Below are 21,199 nucleotides of genomic sequence, written 5' to 3' on the forward strand. Positions count from 1 at the left end.
TTCTGACCACTCTAACCACTTGACCATCTTTTCTATGGGAAACCTCCTTCATTTGTTCTTCACCACAATTGAAATGTGTACCTACACACATATATATATATATATATATATATATATATATATATATATATATATATACACTCACCTAAAGGATTATTAGGAACACCATACTAATACTGTGTTTGACCCCCTTTCGCCTTCAGAACTGCCTTAATTCTACGTGGCATTGATTCAACAAGGTGCTGAAAGCATTCTTTAGAAATGTTGGCCCATATTGATAGGATAGCATCTTGCAGTTGATGGAGATTTGTGGGATGCACATCCAGGGCACGAAGCTCCCGTTCCACCACATCCCAAAGATGCTCTATTGGGTTGAGATCTGGTGACTGTGGGGGCCAGTTTAGTACAGTGAACTCATTGTCATGTTCAAGAAACCAATTTGAAATGATTCGACCTTTGTGACATGGTGCATTATCCTCCTGGAAGTAGCCATCAGAGGATGGGTACATGGTGGTCATAAAGGGATGGACATGGTCAGAAACAATGCTCAGGTAGGCTGTGGCATTTAAACGATGCCCAATTGGCACTAAGGGGCCTAAAGTGTGCCAAGAAAACATCCCCCACACCATTACACCACCACCACCAGCCTGCACAGTGGTAACAAGGCATGATGGATCCATGTTCTCATTCTGTTTACGCCAAATTCTGACTCTACCATCTGAATGTCTCAACAGAAATCAAGACTCATCAGACCAGGCAACATTTTTCAGGTCTTCAACTGTCCAATTTTGGTGAGCTTGTGCAAATTGTAGCCTCTTTTTCCTATTTGTAGTGGAGATGAGTGGTACCCGGTGGGGTCTTCTGCTGTTGTAGCCCATCCGCCTCAAGGTTGTACGTGTTGTGGCTTCACAAATGCTTTGCTGCATACCTCGGTTGTAACGAGTGGTTATTTCAGTCAAAGTTGCTCTTCTATCAGCTTGAATCAGTCGGCCCATTCTCCTCTGACCTGTAGCATCAACAAGGCATTTTCGCCCACAGGACTGCCGCATACTGGATGTTTTTCCCTTTTCACACCATTCTTTGTAAACCCTAGAAATGGTTGTAAGTGAAAATCCCAGTAACTGAGCAGATTGTGAAATACTCAGACCGGCCTGTCTGGCACCAACAACCATGCCACGCTCAAAATTGCTTAAATCACCTTTCTTTCCCATTCAGACATTCAGTTTGGAGTTCAGGAGATTGTCTTGACCAGGACCACACCCCTAAATGCATTGAAGCAACTGCCATGTGATTGGTTGGTTAGATAATTGCATTAATGAGAAATTGAGCAGGTGTTCCAAATAATCCTTTAGGTGAGTGTATATATATATATATACGGTATATATTAAAAAAAAAAACTTGGACGAACAGGACAGATGTCTCGCTAACACATCGGTTTAAATGTAATGACTGACCACGCGGCCCAGGGGTCTCACTGCAAGGCTTCAGGAGAACACCTCAGACCTCTTATTTCCTTTTAACCCACTGAGTAATGATGCCTCTACCACCTGCCATATCAAATAAAAATATACTATCTATTTCTGCCTGTTGCTTAGGAATGTGCAAAGTTGATATATTTCTTATTGTTAACATTATTATCTTTGGTTTATTATTCTAATTGAACATGGATGAAATTCAGGGTATCTGTGCAGGCATATCCATAGACAATTGAGAAGAGTGCCCCAGGATGTCTAAGAGAGACAAGTAATGTAATGTTCTCAATATCGGATATTGCAGATTGGAGTTAAAATGGGGCTGAAAAGTCAAGGGTTTTATTATACTCAAACAGTTATATATCTACAGAATGGCTGTGTGGAATTAAGGAGAATGACATGATCAATACAAGTGGACACAATTTGCCCCAGGCATGCATATAATACCACAAATGTTAATCATGTGTGTACCTCACATATCCCTGACAAATATCGCTTAAGCAGTGAATTGTGGCTATCAAACCATATTCCACTCATGTGAACACAACAGTTTTTGTCAGGAACTTTTTATTACTTTTTACTTATTATTATTATTATTATTGTTATTATTATTATTATTGTTATTATTATTATTATTATTATTATTATTATTATTATTAATAATAATAATAATAATAATAATAATAATAATAATAATATACTCCTACTACTCTTACTTTTGCTCTATCCCAAACTATACAATCATGTCATGTTTTTTAACCCCTCCATTTTATGTTATTAATTTGTTTTCACCGGAATCCCTAATCCAGCAACGAAGAATTGTAATTAGGCAGACACAGGCCTTTCACCGAGTTTTTTCATTTCCTGCTGTCCTTTTACAAGACTAAGAAATGTGATTTATTATTTTCTGATAACCACTGGAAGAAGAAAGACACATTCACAATCTCATGCAGATTTCCTCTCTGCTTTGTAAAAGAGTTATTATCTTCCACATTTTCTTTTCTGTTACATTCATTTTTAATTTGTTGCTTATTCCATAAAATGCGCTCTATATGAGTATCTGTTGCTTTGTCTTGTAAAATGAAATGTGCCATGCTATCTAACTGCTCCATAGAAAACAATACACCTCAGGGGTAAAAAAAGCAAATGTAGGTGGGAGGAATATATTGCTTCTCTATTTCATAGGAAAGTGAAGCCTGTTGGGAGAACTTTATACTCCTTAGCTGGGCTATATCTAATATACTTCCTAAAATCATTTAGTCTTGTTCAGCCTTCAAAATCTCTGACTGCTGGAATACTAGGTTAGTATGGCAGATAGCATCATACACAGAAGTAACACACAACACATAACTTACAACTCTATATGCGACGAGGCAGAAATCAATTAACATTCTTTTTTTTTTTAAATAAAAATGTTTTGATTTTGTGTTGAAGAAAAAGCATCTGCTTCCTTTGAAGCAGATCACTGGATAATACAAAACTGAAAGTTTCCAGAGCTACCTAGAGCTTTCACAGGTTTCAAGGGATTCTGTGTCTGGAGTTACGGATCAGGTACAGCTTATTCTTGCCATTCAATGTGACAATTCACAGGACAATTTGTACCACCTAGAAGACAGCATGTTCTGTGCATTCATTGTTGGAGTCTCACAGGCTGTGAGCGATGACTCACCTGATCGGTTGTTAGGGGAGGTCCGTACTGGAGAAATAGATGGTGTGCGGGAGGAGGAGTATGGTCTTTGTCTGTCCCTTTCTATTGTAGAGGAAGAGCCAACGAAATGATACTGTGAATATCCATCCTGGAGAGAAAAAAGAAAGAAAGGCAAATAGAAGTTTTTGTTGACTGTTTTTAATCTTGTGAGGACTGAAAGAACTTAATGGCCATTTCCCAAGGACTAACCTAGAAGCACCATTCAACCATGATAACAGCCATGTGAAACAAAGTAAAAATATAGTATAATCAGTGGGAAACTGTGCCACTGTCATATTGCAAATTTACTGTGGTAAACTTCCATAACAGTCCCATAGCTGCTTTCCTGTATAGGTGCAGTCGCCATCATCATGTGGCTTTGATATGGATGAATACATTATGTGCAGATATATTGCTCAGATATGTAGAAGGTCAATCTCACCAAGGAAATCCCAGCATAGAAAAACCTGCAGGCTCTACATTAGAAGGTGAACATGAATTGCACATTTTGAAACCAGACCCATCTCTTCAGGTGTTGTTAATTGAGATGCATTAAATGCTTATCTTTAATTTTTCTGGTGTAAACCAAATCCAAAAGGCCTGAAGTGGTGCACCGATCACTCCAGTTATATACAGAGAGGCAACAAGCCTAGTTTAACCTCCTTTATAAAACTATATGTGGCAGCTGGGTAACCTCAGTGGCTCAAGTGCTCCTCTTAGGAAAAAAAAGGCAGTTGACATGACTTGAAGGTCCATTGCGGATAAGTACTAATGTAAGAGTTTAACCTGTCCAATATGTGCTTTTTTCACAGTAAAGCTGCTGGAAAGAAGAATCTGAAAACTACAAACCAATAAACAGATAAATACACCCGTTAGAGTCTTTAAAATAATTTGTAGAGGTAAAAGGATTATTTCAAATGAAGTAGAAAAATAAATATCTTCACCAGTTACCCAATTATTTCATGTTTTGATTCCAGTCAAGTATGATGCATCATGAAATGTAATTAAATTGATTTCGAAACTTGAAAGTACAGAGTGGGTTTCTATCCGTGCAGTAAGTGTGACAGAGAGAGTAATGGCTGTGAGGATGAAGCTCATTTACCTACAGTCTGCAGCTTTACTTAATGAAAGCTGAGTTTAATTAATCTAAAACGTATACCTTTTGGGGTAGATTATACCTTTAAATTATCATCATTCATTCATCAGGAACTGCAGTAATTACATATGTTTGTAGTTTCACTCCCCCTTCCCAGTTTATGGGCAAAATGTGAATGGAAATTATTAGTTTTAAGCATGTAGAATGTACTCAGCTAGTCTGTCTATTTTTCTATTTATCTATCTATCTATATCTGTTTAATTTGACCAATACAAATCATAATACCATTAATTTGGTAGAATAAAATATTTTTAGGGCACAGAAATTCAGTTAAGATACAATATTTAAACAAGAGTAGTAAAGAAAAGAATAGGTTGGGTTAAACTAGAGCATACAGCTCACTAACAAAGCAAGTCAAACCAGTACTTAAAAGATAAAATGGATTCAAACTGATCTCTGTAAATTTAAGTCTCCATTTCACCTAACCAATGCCCAGTGTTGAATGAGAAATAACACATAAATAATTATTAAGAGGGTAAATCAATCCTAATTATGCAAAAAAAGCTTTTAAATTAAGTTGAGAATGTCTTCAAATGATGGATGAGAGAATGTGAAAATGTGTATTTTACTATATACCTACACAATGGCCAAAAGTAAGGATACAGTCCCCTGCATCATAAGTTCTTTTTGAGACATGAATGAATTTATCTGTGGCATTAAATTGTCCTTCTGAGCCATATTTTATTTTTCTGAAAGGTTAAAGTGAGCGCAAAGGTCTTTGCATTTTTACACATTTCAGTTCAAAGCTGCCCCACATAAAATGTTTTCTCTGCACTTAGTGCTAAGCTTTAATAAAACCCTGTTGGCAAGGTAAGACTTTAGTTGCTATGCAACTATTGGGCTTGTTACAAATAATGATATCGGACAGGTATTTGAAACTTCAGTCACAGTGGAAAACAGCAGGTAACTGTTTAATATATTCTTAAGAGAACATACACCAAAAATTACAACAACTTGCCACAACTAATGCTCCTCATGAACTCTAAACAGCAGCTGCTATGTATTGAGACTCTTGCAATCATTCTTTAATCATTCGGCTGTGACTGTGTAGTCTGGTTGTCAATTATTTTGTTTCCATGCAATGCATTCTAGGCACAGTTAAGTTCAGGATTAAAGAACAATATATATATATATATATATATATATATATATATATATATATATATATATCACTTTAAAGATATAACAAAGTCAAAATCTGAAAAGGCTTCAGCATTTCAAAGTCAATAGAACACCAAAGGATGGTGGAGTGACGTTATACTTTTAACGGAAAAAAAGCATCTCAGAACTTGAAAAAAGAAAAAAACTATCACCAATTCTGCTCTCAGGTGTCCATTTTGACAGAATTCCCCTTTTAATACTTGATTCATTCTGGTATATGAATGACTGTGGAGTTGTTGTTTTTTGTATTGCAGATTCACTTTAACCTACATTTAACCAGAAAGTCATGAGACATGTTGCAACAGGGTGATGGCAAAACAAAGCAACTATAACAATGCACACATTATTCACCAGTACATACTATAAACCACATTATTCACATGAATAACTAGAAGTTATTTTTGAAATAATACACAATGCATTTATATATCTGCAAAGATTTAAATTACTTTAGATGCTATGGATGATTATATCAGTACCACGCAGTAAAATAACAAGTAACCTTTCTGCCCATAATTCGTTATTTATATTAAGAACTACAATTTCCATAATATCTGAGATTGTAGCTTCAGTGAACTGCTCCATGGTGAATAAACTCCTAACTAGCAATTCACTGGGTTTGTTGTTTTGTTGGAAAACAAACATGAAATGTAGTAAAAATAGAACATACATTTATAAAAGAGCAATTGCACTCCAATCTTTGATGTCATGCACTAGCTTCGAGGGGAGTTGTGAGTGAAATTTGTTTTCAGTCTAACAATGATCCTAAATATAGTCAGACTTAACTGACAGGAAGAACAAGAGGCTTATACAAATGATGCACTGTCCCCTCCACTTGCCTGACCTTAACCCAATTAAAAGCTATGTTAATCTGACAAGAGCTTGCAATCATCATAATTATCATCTAAGAGATAATTTGCCATGAAGGGGCAAAAACACATACAAGTGATATACGGTTAAACAGCGACAGAATACCAAGAGCAGCGTTTCTCAACCACTGCTCAGTGGCACATGGGTTTGAACACGAGTGGCAGGGAATTTTTGAAATGCCCAATTTTAAGCCATAACAACTGCCTGAACCCCAACCTTAGCCAACTCCAAAATGTCAAGCTAGGTCTATATAAACCTGCACACAATCCAGCTAAGGTAGTAGAAAAGCAACCCTAACCCTGATGAAAGCCTGAGTTAACTGGGACTCTCAACCTAACCCTACCAAATTATAACCTTAATTTCATCCCTAATTGCTCTCTAAACTAAATATAACTGTTAAACCATTTGTCGCTTCATGGAAATTAATCTGCCAATTACCTAAATAATAATCAGAATACTGTGACACTGTATAGCAGTAATGACAGGAGAGACCTTACCCTATACACCACTGTATTACATCAGTAGGTTAACTCCTTCTAATTAAAAGTTAACACTGAGATTTTCTAATTTCGGATTTTGGTGCCATGCAATTTTGTAAAAGACCCCCAAGAGAATAAAAATAGATATGTTTAAGAAGATAATTACATTTGCATATGAATCAGCAGTGTCTGCTTCTTTTGCTGGCTTTAAAGAAATATATATATTTCCCAAAGTCCACATGATTCCTACTGTGAGTGTAAATGTATCTATATTCTGTGAGAATACACAGAAGTTCAATCTGCTAACCCACATAGTTCACACTGATGAATAAAATATGTTCAATCTGTAATACATCTTAGTGAGGTGTGATGATGAGGGTGCAGTTTCAATGCAAGCTTGATTTGGGTGGTGGAAGCTACCATGTACAACTATTCAGACAGATCTTCCTTTATATTGAATTATCATCATTCTTTTTTTAAATCCTGTATGAGAATAAATATTACCTACATAAAACTTTCTTATTTCTTTGAAGCCAAAATGAATATGAGAAATCCAGTGGGAAGGATCCATCTGTCATTATTGAATAAGTTATTTGACTTCACTTCACCATAACTAATTCAGCTTGAGCTAAACACGATTAATAAAAAATAAAATTTATATTGGATTACAATTATATTTGATATTATAGGGAGAAATGTTTCCTCTTTCTGTTTTCTTTTCTGGAGACCTTTTATAAATAAGCCTTAGGAACGTTTCACTTAAAAGTATTTGTAAAAACTGCAGTGTAATATATTGTGTATTTGTATTGATGCTGCACAGCTGACACAATGGAGTGTTCCTTGGTAATTTAAAAAAATGACATTAAGCTAAAATCTTAGTCTGAAAGAGCAGTATTTATCAATTAATTTTCCAGCCAAAGACAAATGAACAAACAAACAAACAAGGAAAATAAACAAAGATGAAGAGAATCTCAAATATTAATTGATGATCTTTCAGTCACTGAAAGACTGACAATTAAGTCACCTTTTCTTGTTTCTTGTTCAGATATTTAATTAGAATTAGAAGCAGTCTCCATGTCATGAGAAGTCAAGAAAGAAAATTACAACCTCAGTGTGAATTGCTCATTCTGGAAGGCAATGCATCTAAAGGAAGTTTGGGATTGTATTTTATTTAGCTTAAGGCAGCTGGGACCCAAAGGGGTTTAATAACCTTTGGTTTTCTCAGGTAGGAATTTACTTTACAGATATTTCACTATGATGTGATGAAACATATTTACTTCCTCCGTTGTGTTTTAGAAACAGTTTGAACTTCAAATATGAATGTAGACTTGTATGGCCTTCGCAGTGCTTCTGTGGTCTGATGTTAGTTCAACTGACTTTCTTAACCACTGCTTCACATGATTTTTATTTCCATTTAAACTGGAAACACTGTGTCCATGCTTATTCTTTGCACTACCTATTATTTCAACAGAGGTCCAAGTTGCACAAATTAAAAACTACTAAATAACTTGAAATATCAAGATAAATGCATTATAATTTATGTTTGCAGGGCAAAACACTCGATAAACCTGAGCCATGTTTAACATTCATCCCTGTGACCTTGACTTCACTACCTGAAGTGAGAATTTCAGATAATATGTTGGAAAGCCCTATGGTTCAGACTTTAATTAAAAATAATAATTATGTGTTTATCCATCTAGCAAGAAAAATATATTGCCATGATTGCAGTCATTGGTTGTGGCAGCGGTGTACTGTCAAAAGCCATATAACACTGAAGAGGGGGGGTTGCATCTGCTTTCAGTTTGGCAATCTGTACTATTTTGGTGTTGATAATAAGCACTGTCTAGGGGTTTTCATTTTCTCCCTGTCACACGAACCTTTATTAAAAGTAATATAAAAATGTTCTGCCTTGACTCGACTGATGGTCACATTTAATTAACCCTGCAATCCCCCCATACAATCTCTTGAAACATGTGCCAATGATATCATTACCAGTAAGCCAAAAGTGTGACACAGACCAAACATATAACATATTCTTTTATACACACAAAGCAAAGGGATAACTGTATAGGCTATAGATGGGATTCTGGAGAGAGTTGGGGACATTAGATGTATTCATCTCAAGCCATTTTACTAAACATATAATACAAAAGATGTAGATTGTTTTATCCCATTGGTGCGGTGGTCATGAAAAAACGAACACAATGCCAATTACTAACAACTGCATCGACAAAACAAAGCAAAACTGCTTTTGTGACACAAATAAAACTACAGTAATAGTATAAAGATACATACATTATATGTGTGTGTGTATATATATAAAAGCAGTTTTGCTTACTCAAATGTTTTTCTAATCTGTTAACTCAACATGGAAAGAGTACTCCAGAGCATTATTGTACATATAACGAAACAGAAACAGATGCAAATGTTCATCACTCTGACACTAGTGACCTATACATTTGGTTAATTATTCATCTGTAGCTAGCATGCAATAGTTTCAGTTTAGAACCTATTTTTATGATGGGTTTAAATAAAGATTAAGTTGTCAACAGTGACCCATCCTTCCAATGCTGTGAGGCAAATTCAGTGTATTTGAAATTTATTATTTAAGTACACTATTTTGTTTTCTTTAGCTCTTATGAGGACATCTGAATAGTTTTTAGGTTTTACATTTGAACTCTAGTTTGTAATTCATTATTAAAGCATGCCGTGTTTTGTTTCCCCCTTTGTGATTAGACACTTTTTAAAAAGAGTTACCAGTAATAATGTATGCTGCTCACAATCCTGCTGCAACTAAATAAAATATATAACAACCCAAGGAAAAATATCTATAGTGTCAGAAGACAGGGCTAGATTAAATAAAAATAAAAACAACCCAAAAAATCTTCCACTATTAGCATTTCATCCCTCTGTCTCTTCAGATGCAGTTGTGCTCTGAACAGAGAGGAGACATGGTTTACTGAAATGGCTTACAAAATGAGCAGGCACTAAGAAATTCAATATAAGCCAATCACAGCAGTCTCCATGAGCAAACAAAAAAAAGTTGCCTGAATCTATGTAAAAAGATGTTATGACATCATGCACAGTGTACACTTTCTTTGCAGAAACTGCGAGCAGTATACATTTTCACAGTACACTCTAAGTTTGCATTAATTTATTTTGATTTGTTATTTATCTAATTTGCAGGTTCTTATTTCAGTTTTAAGGCGGTGAGAATGTGACCACTTCCATGGCTGCTGAGCAATATAGGAACTGCACCCCAACTCTTTATTCTTATAATACCATCACTGTTTGGGTTTAATACTGCTAATACTATGGTGAATGAGTTGCAACTGGTTCAAAATAATCCAGCTCAGAGCCTGTAATAAAACTAATAAAAGGAAATACACATTTTCTATCATAAAAGCACTTCCTGTTTCTGAACACTTTAATATCACAGTGGAAAAAGCAAACATTCATGAATAGAAATGGAGCATTTAATATAGAGATGGTTATCAATATATATATATTTTTCCTTAACAGCAATATTTAATTTTTAATTTGTAATCCTCGTCCAGTTCACAGCCTCAGCTACACAGCTGTGTGTTTGTTCTCTGAAGTTCAAATCCTCTCTGGTGTTCTAGGGGTCTATTTCTGGCCCTGGAGAGGCAAGTCTGTCGCAAGATTAGGTTTCCCTTTCCTGTTTCTATCAGGCCTCTCTTACGTGCTCCTTCTCGTTAGTTAATGCTCACATGTTCTGTGTCCATTTGGGAACACGTTTTTCAAGCTTTTAAACTTCCATTCTAAAACTGTCTGATTTCATTAAGCACTGTCTGTCTTGGTTAGGAGACTTCTGAGGTCAGTCGAAAAAGATCTTTAGTTCATTAATCAAAAATCCTCTAGGATTCTGGGAAAATAAATACAAAAGAGAAAAAGCCTGCCTTCTATCTATCTATCTATCTATCTATCTATCTATCTATCTATCTATCTATCTATCTATCTATCTATCATACCCAACCAGGGATCTCTGATGTAAATTAGGTAACGGCTAAATATGGGTACAATGTATCTTATGTGGTGTTAAAATGTCCCTGGTAAATAAAAACATTTATTTATCCATTCCTCAAGTTCTGTCTTTCTGTCTGTCTTGACATCAGACAGATGATGACAGGCACTTCCCAGGAGTGCTCAGGGGAGTATACGAACATAAAAGCAAAAAAAAAAAAAGCTTTATTTTGGCAGCAAATGCAGACAGAATAACTGTTCTTATCTACATGTTATCTTCAATTTTTAAATCAGATCCTATCCAGTAACAGTGATCCCAAGACAGCAATCGTAAAAGAAAATGGTATCTGGTAAAGGGGCACACGCTCCCTGGCATATTTAAAATGCTACAATCTACGTTTGTAGGATTCTGATGAAGCTGTGCATGATGAGGCCATTTCTCAGTGAATCCAGTCGCATCTGAACGCAAAGGCCCACTGCAGGGATTTGGCTCTGTTTTCAGAAAGCCACCACTGAATCTAAATGCATCCTGGCAATTCAGGCTTCACAGCATAACTTGCTGAATTAAATATGTGTATAGAACAGAACAGTTTCTTTGTTCTGTTGCATTGATAAGCAATGAGAGCACACTGGGTTGTAATGCACATGTTACAGAGTGAGGCTTGTTTGCACACTTGTGAAGCATTCATATTTGTGCAAAGTATTCAAGGAAGATGCAATATGTAAACAAAAAACGAAACTGCAATATATGCAACATGCCATGGATATGATATTTAAAAATATTTCTGTGAGGTTTCCATGACAGATTTAATTATAATATTAAAATGAACACTGTATGTCCACATATCCAAAGGCCAATATTACAGAGATCAAATTTTGAATTCAGAGATGTAAAACATTCCCACTGGCATTATTTTGAAACTAAACTTAATAAATGCTGTTCCATTCTGTTTATTTCAGAGAGCAATAGATTTGATGTGACAGTTTGTCACAGTTTGTCAAGGCTTAAACTAATTTTAATATTTTGATTTCTTTTAGAATAGTCATATCAGAAAGCCAAAAAACAAGAACTAAACATATAAATATAGCACTCTTACACTCTCCGTCAACTCAGTTTATATACTTTTGAAATGTATATTTTACATTGTTTTATTAAAATACATTTGCAACGCACTGTAATAATTTTCCATTTGTAAACATTGTATTTAAATGTGTCTGTATATGTATACACAGCATGAAACTGTGATGAATTGTCTCTCTTCAATACACTATTTCACTTCTGGGTGGGGACACCTTACATCATTACACAATACTGCATTTTAGAAATAGAGAAAAAACTAAACATTGTCCGAAATGGACACATTTAATTTAAGTTTTCTATTGGTTCAGTGTTTAATGGTTAAAAGAAAATGAACTATATACATATACATTGTTAAGAAATTGGAAAACTTAAATCACTCCAATTGTGAAGTGTGTAAATTGTCAAAACGTACCCAAGTCAACAGAGAACTGATGCTATTTTCATCATAGGTAATTCATAATTGGTATTAAACCCATACACAATCCTTACAATTTGGTATCAGGAAAGGCATTTACACATTTTCTGGCTTCATTTTTTTTTTCGATGCAACAACTGGGCTGACGAAGTTTAGCAAATGGAATGCAAAGCAGATTAAGTCAGAGAGGAGAACAAATGTCCATTATCTTCAGGCAATTCTACATGACACTATAAATATTTAGACAGTTTCTTCCTGCAGGCAGCTGCTGTTGACTGATATGGGATTTAACACTGGTGTCACCTGGTGATTAACAGGTATCATAGATATATGACCCTCCATGTTCCATAATAACTCCCAGGCCTATCAGTATGTAATATCCCAAGGTTATTGTTTTTCATGGTAATGCTACTTTTGCATTACTAAGACGTAAGGTAAACCAGATGTGCACAAAATGTAACTCTATACAACATATGAAGATCCCTGGAAGGGGAATTATTGAAATTGGATGTATTTGCTTTAGACTTCTTAATACATAAATACATACAAATAATGATCACAAAGTAAACAAAAAACTCTGCACCTTGAAATAAAGGGATGATGTCTTACCTTCTTATAGAGGCTGCGCAGGTCTCTGTATTGCCACATGCTATTGAGGACCTGAGATGCTGCTTTCACCACCTTTGGTGAATGCCTTAGGAGAAAGGAAAAAATCATTGTTGTCTTATCATTTGGTTTTGGTATTACAATTTGGATTTCTTAAAATAAAATGTAAAAAAAAAAAAAAAAACATTTATTTAACTAGATGTACTATTAAAGGTAACCTAATTGGTATATCATTCAACAATATGTCGGGTGATGTGTATAATCAAGTGATTTCCTAACTTGGTGAAATACATTCGATAATGCAGCAAACACAGGACCATGAAAAATAAACAAGATATATATATATATATATATATATATATATATATATATATATATATATATATATATAAGTCCCTGAAGATGTGACGTGTTGTGTAACAGACATCTGTTTCTTTATAACACGGGCTTCCCAGATCATTTTAGAATCCAGTGCAACATGAGGTGGAGACCAAGCCTGTGCAACTTGATGGAGGACTTTGTTTGATTTGAAGGTGACTTTGCCCCAGGCATGATTAGACTCATACCTGACAAGCTGACAATCATACCTGACAATCTGACTGTAAGGCTTCCTGCCAGATAATAATGGAAAATCTCAGAACATGGTGGAGTTATGAGCATTAATAACTACTGGAGGTGCTCGACAAGATTACTGATAAATGTCAGAAAGACTGCTGGGTTGGTGATAGACTCCTGAGGAACACCTGCATGGGCTGGACCTACTGTAGATGTCTTCACTTTGACATGCTTCAGTTCTTTGGGGTTTGATGAGTAAGAGGTCAGGATAAGAAAAAGGAGAGGGAGACTGTTTCTCCAAAACCCATACTAGTAAACAGAAATAATATGGAGGGAGATGAATATCAGTGATGGCTGACATCATCCTGCTGACAGTACAAGGAAGGCTCACCAGTTTGCAATGTTTGATTTATCATACTTTTTTTACCATCACTAAGCATCTGTGTCATATTCATGTCCACCTTTTGATTCAACCAGTCAACATTGTCAAAGACACAAATTATTTATTGAATGGAGTTCTTCCAAATTGAAAGTCTAATTGATGTGGTTCTTCTTTGGTACACAATCTGATTCAGGCCACCTCAGACTACTTGCAGTTTAAACATCCAGGGTAACTGATCCTGCTATAATTCCTTTAAATGTAAATTCCTGTATACCTGATATGCAACTCTATTCTCTTATTTCTATGTTGCTTTGCATAGCAACAATACCTGCGTGGGTGGAAGATGTCAAGTCATAACACTGCACATGAAGGGTGATAAGTCATACCCTGCACACTACAGAAGCAAATTCAAATACTGATACCCTTAAAGGCACATAACTTAAATATCAGCTTCTTTATGTCTTTTAATATCAATTGTTCTTTTTTGTATAAAATTCGCATTCTGGAGAGCAGTTTTAAATGACTAATAAATATGCAAATCTATGAGCTGTATAACTAAAAAGTTGCTCCGTCGCACTGATATGCTTATATCAGAACATCTGATCTACATAATTGACTCACAAGCGATTCATTTTTCTGGATGATCGACAGCAGAGAATCTCATTCTGGCTATCGAAGACCTGGAATATTTATACATAGACTTTGAGGGACACTTAGGAATAGCCAGGCTTGCTACTGTAGCCACCAGCACATTCTGTCGGTTTAATGAATACAAATTTATATAAAGTGGTGGTTGTTTATCTCTTGTCCCTCTCCAGATCCCCGACCCTTTAGAGTCCGGTAAGTTCTAACAGGCTATGACGTTGATCAAAGATGTGCTGTGTTTGCTCTGAAGTCCACAGTTTAAGGGGGGCATGAACATCTTGATAGAAAGGCATAATTCAGGAGATGGGACTTCAGCCTGCTTGGCGCCATCTTGACACATCCGCACACAATCAAAATCTATGTTTCTGTTCTGGAAGGTGTCAATCGCCCCACAGCATCGCACCATTAAAGATGAGGCTGTAAATCCACTCACAGCTACCTGATGAGCAGGAAATCAGCAGGCGATGAATCTTTCCCATGTAGGATCCTCCAATGAGGATCGTACGTCAAGGGCCCAGATCATGGCCGACGGTCGCAAATAAGCCAATCAGTGCTTGTACTCTTTTTCCTTAAAATTCGTTGCCGGAAAATAATGATTTGTTCTGTGTGCTCTATGCAAGCTCCTCGAATACACAGACACCTGAGACTTAGCCAAGTAGCTTCTGACAAGACACAGTGTAAGTCTGTGATTCGTGCTGCTTCAATCTCAGAACAAACTCTGAACCAGCCAGCAGCCCAGCCTCAGCCCAGGAGACCATATCAATAATATTTTATTGAACTTTGTGTATAACACATTCCTCAAGCTAGCATTATCACCTGATCACCTGGCTAGTGCCTAGACTGAACATTTTGAATAATTCAATCCTGTAGCCACTCACTCTGCGCTAAAGATGGGTTGACCTCGCTAAGCCAGCAGAACATTCATCTTGCCCGGAGATCTGCCTCCGGATTCCATCGAGTACACTGTGGAAGAGCCGTTGCTTCAGTGGAAAACTGAAGTAACCGAACCACCTTATTTACGCATTCATCTTTTGAATTTACATTCGAAAGACATGAGAAATTTGGCATCACCGGACCATTGTTTCTCGCCATGCAGACACACTCCTTGAGTCCCTGCCTGCATTCGTATCATGGTCCTGACTAGGGTAGACAATCAGGCTTTCTGATAAGTATCTGAACATTCAATATTTGTTTATGAACTTGAGAAATATTGATATACAGCAGCACATTATTTAATGTATTTTTGCATGATCTAGTTCTAGTAAACATTTGAATGATTGTTATACATATATGAGTCACTATCTAGCATAGCTAGATATATAAATATATATATGTGCATATTGAGAGAGATCTTCTCCCTTCTGCCATTAGCTATTACAGCAAATTCAATATTAGCCAAAATAGCAGATTGATATACAGTATATATTTTAATGCAGTTGTGCCCAATCATCCCCTATAGGCAACCTATGGACAGCATCTCAACCAGACTGGTGTTTTAGACTGATCAAATGAACTTTGAAACAAATAACCAATACTAACATATGAAGTTAGGGTTGGAGTAACACAATTGAGTAACCTTCTGAGTAAGTAAGATATTGTCGCTGTTGTAATCATTACCAAAATTTAGCATAGTCAGTGTTCCTTTGATTTATAATAAATTGTTTGTATCTTTTGAACTTGTGTTTATGTCTGATATATTTGATTGAGCTCTACTGGTCAAACATCTTACAAGAGTTATTGTGTTGGCAGGCTGTGGCCTAGGATTCAAAGCCACTCTGTTCCTGTGTTTATATCTGCTTTCATTTGTGCAGCAGTTTTGTTTAAACCTTTATCTATTCATGTAACATTTAACATCATGTAACTTCTGGTCTCTTCATTTTATCCTCATGAAACAATTATGTTACAGCAATGGAAAGACACAATTGCTTTTATGGGAAAAGCAACTCTATTTTGTCATTCTAAATTACAATTAAAATATGTCGAAGTAACAACTGTTTGCCCCAGAAGATGAAAGCCATAATGCTATATATATATATATATATATATATATATATATATATATATATATATATATATATACACACAATGATGGTTTACAAGCTTTCTGTTAAATAAATAAGAGGGAAAGGGAAAGGAAATGTTGATTAAATTATAACACATTCTGAATGACATTATGAACACACATTTGGATGAATTCTTCATCAACAGCCGAGATATTTTTAGCTGAAACTGATTGTCCAGTTGAAATTGCATTGCTCATTTTTGATTGGGTATTTGCCTGCAGTTTGGCAGTAAAACAATCATGAGCTGAATCAATTTATTTATTATATTAAAACAATCTCAAACAAGAAAAAGAACAATCATGAATCAAACCTGGTTTCTGTTTCAATACAGTGTAAAACATATACCCTCAATTATAATAAAAGGATACAAAATACAATGATCATGTCTGAAGAAAGGTGGAAATTCTAAAATAAAAATAAAATTCTATTTGGCACTTGAGATATTATGCAAGGCCACTGATGTAATTATTGTACTGGACGGCCTAAAGAGTTAACTTTTTTAGTAACCACAAGAGATGTTATATGTCCTCCTGATCTGAATACCTTTCCAGATTGCTTTTCTGAAATTCCCACAATGTAATCATTACATTAAACATCTCCTTTGTACCGGGAAACAAAGGGGAGTTGCCGTCACAGGATTATGAGTCACATTATAGAAAAGCACCACCTGTGCCAGGGGAATCCTTAAAAAATGCATAGACATCGTGTACTGAACTGCAGCCTCTAAATAATGCAGATGTAACTCACATAGCAGAACAACAACCACTGTTTGCAATATTTAAAATGTGTTTAAAGGGAAATTACTCTTAATGAATTGGTGTTTTTTTAGAACACGATACATAATGAGAGGTTTACGGTATAGGAATTAATAATGCATATATTCTTTGAAATAAGAAGCAGAGAAGCAGACACGGTCACTTGAAGGTAATCTAAATGGATTTTACCTTCAAATCAGAGAAACCTCTTAAAATCTTGATAATTGTTAGACTAAACTCCCTGCTATTGCCTTCATTTTCAACCTGCATATTGCTTTTTGGTTTCAGGCATTGGTAATAGGAAAAGCTTCTTCTCCCAATCTGAAATATATAGTGCTTCTGTGTGCATTCTAAGTAGGTTAATTGCTCATCAGGGCTTAGGTTTATTTGCTGTATATGCTGATATGGATCAAGCTATGTGCTTATTAAAAGGGAGATTTGAAATATAGTCATCACCTGTGTACAAGCAATGCTGAAATTGTTACATTAAGGTATACTTTATTGGTAAGTGCATACGGCTGTATGTCATGGGGTCGCTGTATTAACCGAACCTCCATTTAATAATACTACTTAGTTTACTTTAATTCTGTGGTAGTGTATGTGCTGGGATGAACTAATAAAGCAAACTATCGGCAAAGAACTGGAAATTAAAATGCATCAAGAAACATCTGATGATTCATTTTGTCATAAGACAAGCATCCATCCTGTGGTACTCAAAATAATGCATAGATACAAAATGAAGGACTTAAGTATTTAAGTGATATCTGAAAGGAAATTACCCAGAAAACCTTTAAAGTCAAATTTTGCTCACTTATCAATAAACAGAGATTATCCTAAAACATTTACAATAACACTGAAGTTCACTTTAAGCTCATCTTCATATCTTCATGGGAGACCATTTTTGACATGTAAAAGTGAATAATGAAGGTTCAGCCAGGGTTACATTTATCTAGTCAAATAGCACACAAAAAAGTACTTTCAGAATACAGGTTCAGAATTTTCAGAATCGCGTAATGATTTAGTTTTCACTCGGATGACCCCTCAATGAACTTTCACTTACAGATTATGATAACAGATTAGGACACACTGTATAGAGTAACACATTATATTTGATTAAGAAGCCCCCTTTATTCACACATTGACTGTTTTCTGTCATAGCATTTAGGCCCCCAAGATAAAGGAGAGTGTAAAACAGCTGCCAAAGAAAATTGTTTGATGGGGGCAATGTAAATGTATCAGACACAGTACGTCAAGGGTCAGCCATTATGTGGAAAGTGCTCATCAATCACTGTCATGTTGGCTAAATATTTCCCTTAAAACCATTCAGGCTCCCTTAATGGTCATGAATCACAGGACAGAAAAAAGCCTTTGATAACACAGGGAGGCTGTCAATAACCAATTAAGGCAAGAGGATATTTAATGAGTGATATGAGCATGCTCAGTTGGCATCACTAGTAATGAGAATGTGTTTGTCCCAGTCACGGTGCCTAGTCTAACTCTGGAGGCGTAGTTTCCTGCCAGCTAAACAAACTCGTGTTGAATGCCTCTTGACAGTGTTTCTTCCCCATGACTAAGTGGAGTTTACCTAGCTACAAAATTGTCTTTCTTTCAAAATTCAGACAGAATGAAGACACAGAGGAAATAAAAAATCCCTGGAATTAGGAAATGACAGTAACCGAGTTTCCAGGTGTAGTTAATACAATAAGAATACAACACTATTAACTAAGACAACAAGGATCTCTTTGTACTATGAGGATTATTTTGTTACATATCATGAAACAATAAGTGTTGTTTAATTTCTAAGTTTTATTGTATCTGAAGATAAATTAATGGATTATTTTCTAGTGCAACATAACACAAATAGACACACATACATGGAATATTGCTAAGTATTTAATAATGGTAATAATAAATGGACTGATTTAAATGAAATGCCTGTCATTTGTAAGAGCCATGCACATCCAATCAGAACAATGATTTGGAGGCGAATAGGTAATACACCCACATAGTGAAGCAAAAGATGCGAGTACAGCAGGAACATAAACAAAATGGTAAGGCCCAAATCAGTGACAATGAACTAGTCATGAGAAAGAAAAACCTGATAGTTTTGTTTCTTTCTGCAATCAAATCCAATGAAAAAGAACGAGTATGGGTATGGCACACACAGTGAGGGAAAAAAGTATTTGATCCCCTGCTGATTTTATATGTTTGCCCACTGACAAAGAAATGATCAGTCTATAATTTTAATGGTAGGTGTATTTTAACAGTGAGAGACAGAATAACAACAACTACAACAAAAAAATGCATTTCAAAAAAGTTATACATTGATTTCCATGTTAATGAGTGAAATAAGTATTTGATCCCCTATCAATCAGCAAGATTTCTGGCTCCCAGGTGTCTTTTATACAGGTAATGAGCTGAGATTAGGAGCACTCTCTTAAAGGGAGAGCTCCTAATCTCAGCTCGTTACCTGTATAAAAGACACCTGTCCACAGAAGCAATCAATCAATCAGATTCCAAACTCTCCACCATGGCCAAGACTAAAGAGCTGTCCAAGGATGTCAGGGACAAGATTGTAGACCTACACAAGGCTGGAATGGGCTACAAGACCATCGCCAAGCAGCTTGGTGAGAAGGTGACAACAGTTGGTGCGATTATTCGCAAATGGAAGAAACACAAAATAACTGTCAGTCTCCCTCAGTCTGGGGCTCCATCCAAGATCTCACCTCGTGGAGTTTCCATGATCATGAGAACGGTTGAGGAATCAGCCCAGAACTACACGGGAGGATCTTGTTAATGATCTCAAGGCAGCTGGGACCATAGTCACCAAGAAAACAATTGGTAACACACTACGCCGTGAAGGACTGAAATCCTGCAGCGCCCGCAAGGTCCCCCTGCTCAAGAAAGCACATGTACATGCCTGTCTGAAGTTTGCCAACATCTGAATGATTCAGAGGAGAACTGGGTGAAAGTGTTGTGGTCAGATGAGACCAAAATCGAGCTCTTTGGCATCAACTCAACTCGCCGTGATTGGAGGAGGAGGAATGACCCCAAGAACACCATCCCCACCGTCAAACATGGAGGTGGAAACATTATGCTTTGGGGGTGTTTTTCTGCTAAGGGGACAGGACAACTGCACCACATCAAAGGGACGATGGACGGGGCCATGTACCGTCAAATCTTGGGTGAGAACCTCCTTCCCTCAGCCAGGGCATTGAAAATGGGTCGTGGATGGGTATTCCAGCATGACAATGACCCAAAACACACAGCCAAGGCAACAAAGGCTCAAGAAGAAGCACATTAAGGTCCTGGAGTGGCCTAGCCAGTCTCCAGACCTTAATCCCATAGAAAATCTGTGGAGGGAGCTGAAGGTTCGAGTTGCCAAACGTCAGCCTTGAAACCTTAATGACTTGGAGAGGATCTGCAAAGAGGAGTGGGACAAAATCCCTCCTGAGATGTGTGCAAACCTGGTGGCCAACTACAAGAAATGTCTGACCTTTGTGATTGCCAACAAGGGTTTTGCCACCAAGTACTAAGTCGAAGGGGTCAAATACTTATTTCCCTCATTAACATGAAATCAATTTATAACTTTTTTGAAATGTGTTTTTCTGGATTTTTTTGTTGTTATTCTGTCTCTCACTGTTAAAATACACCTACCATTAAAATTATAGACTGATCATTTCTTTGTCAGTGGGCAAACGTACAAAATAAGCAGGGGATCAAATACTTTTTTCCCTCACTGTATTGAAGGAAGGGAAACACTGGGGGGAGACCACTACCTAGTTAAAGCCCTACAGCTCAGCTCCAGATACAGGATGAGTATAGTACGCTTCAGTATTAGTCAAATTTTGTTATCACTACAACCTAGAGATAAACATTTATGATTAC

At 36.3% G+C, this 21,199-nt stretch overlaps 1 protein-coding gene across 4 annotated transcripts in view; it reads right to left on the reverse strand.

The window, feature by feature from the left end:
* The window catches only part of ctnnd2a (catenin (cadherin-associated protein), delta 2a), a 315,486-nt gene that overhangs the window by 15,902 nt on the left and 278,385 nt on the right, over window positions 1-21,199 (reverse strand). For all 4 annotated transcript variants that reach the window (XM_066721567.1, XM_066721557.1, XM_066721537.1 and 1 more), the window contains 2 exons: window positions 12,915-12,999; window positions 3,142-3,268 (listed from right to left, as the gene is read on the reverse strand). In XM_066721567.1, the coding sequence (XP_066577664.1) occupies window positions 3,142-3,268; window positions 12,915-12,999 (212 nt within the window). The remainder of the gene's footprint in view (window positions 1-3,141; window positions 3,269-12,914; window positions 13,000-21,199) is intronic.

Source organism: Amia ocellicauda, chromosome 2 (assembly GCF_036373705.1).
Source record: "Amia ocellicauda isolate fAmiCal2 chromosome 2, fAmiCal2.hap1, whole genome shotgun sequence".
Taxonomy (NCBI): domain Eukaryota; kingdom Metazoa; phylum Chordata; class Actinopteri; order Amiiformes; family Amiidae; genus Amia; species Amia ocellicauda.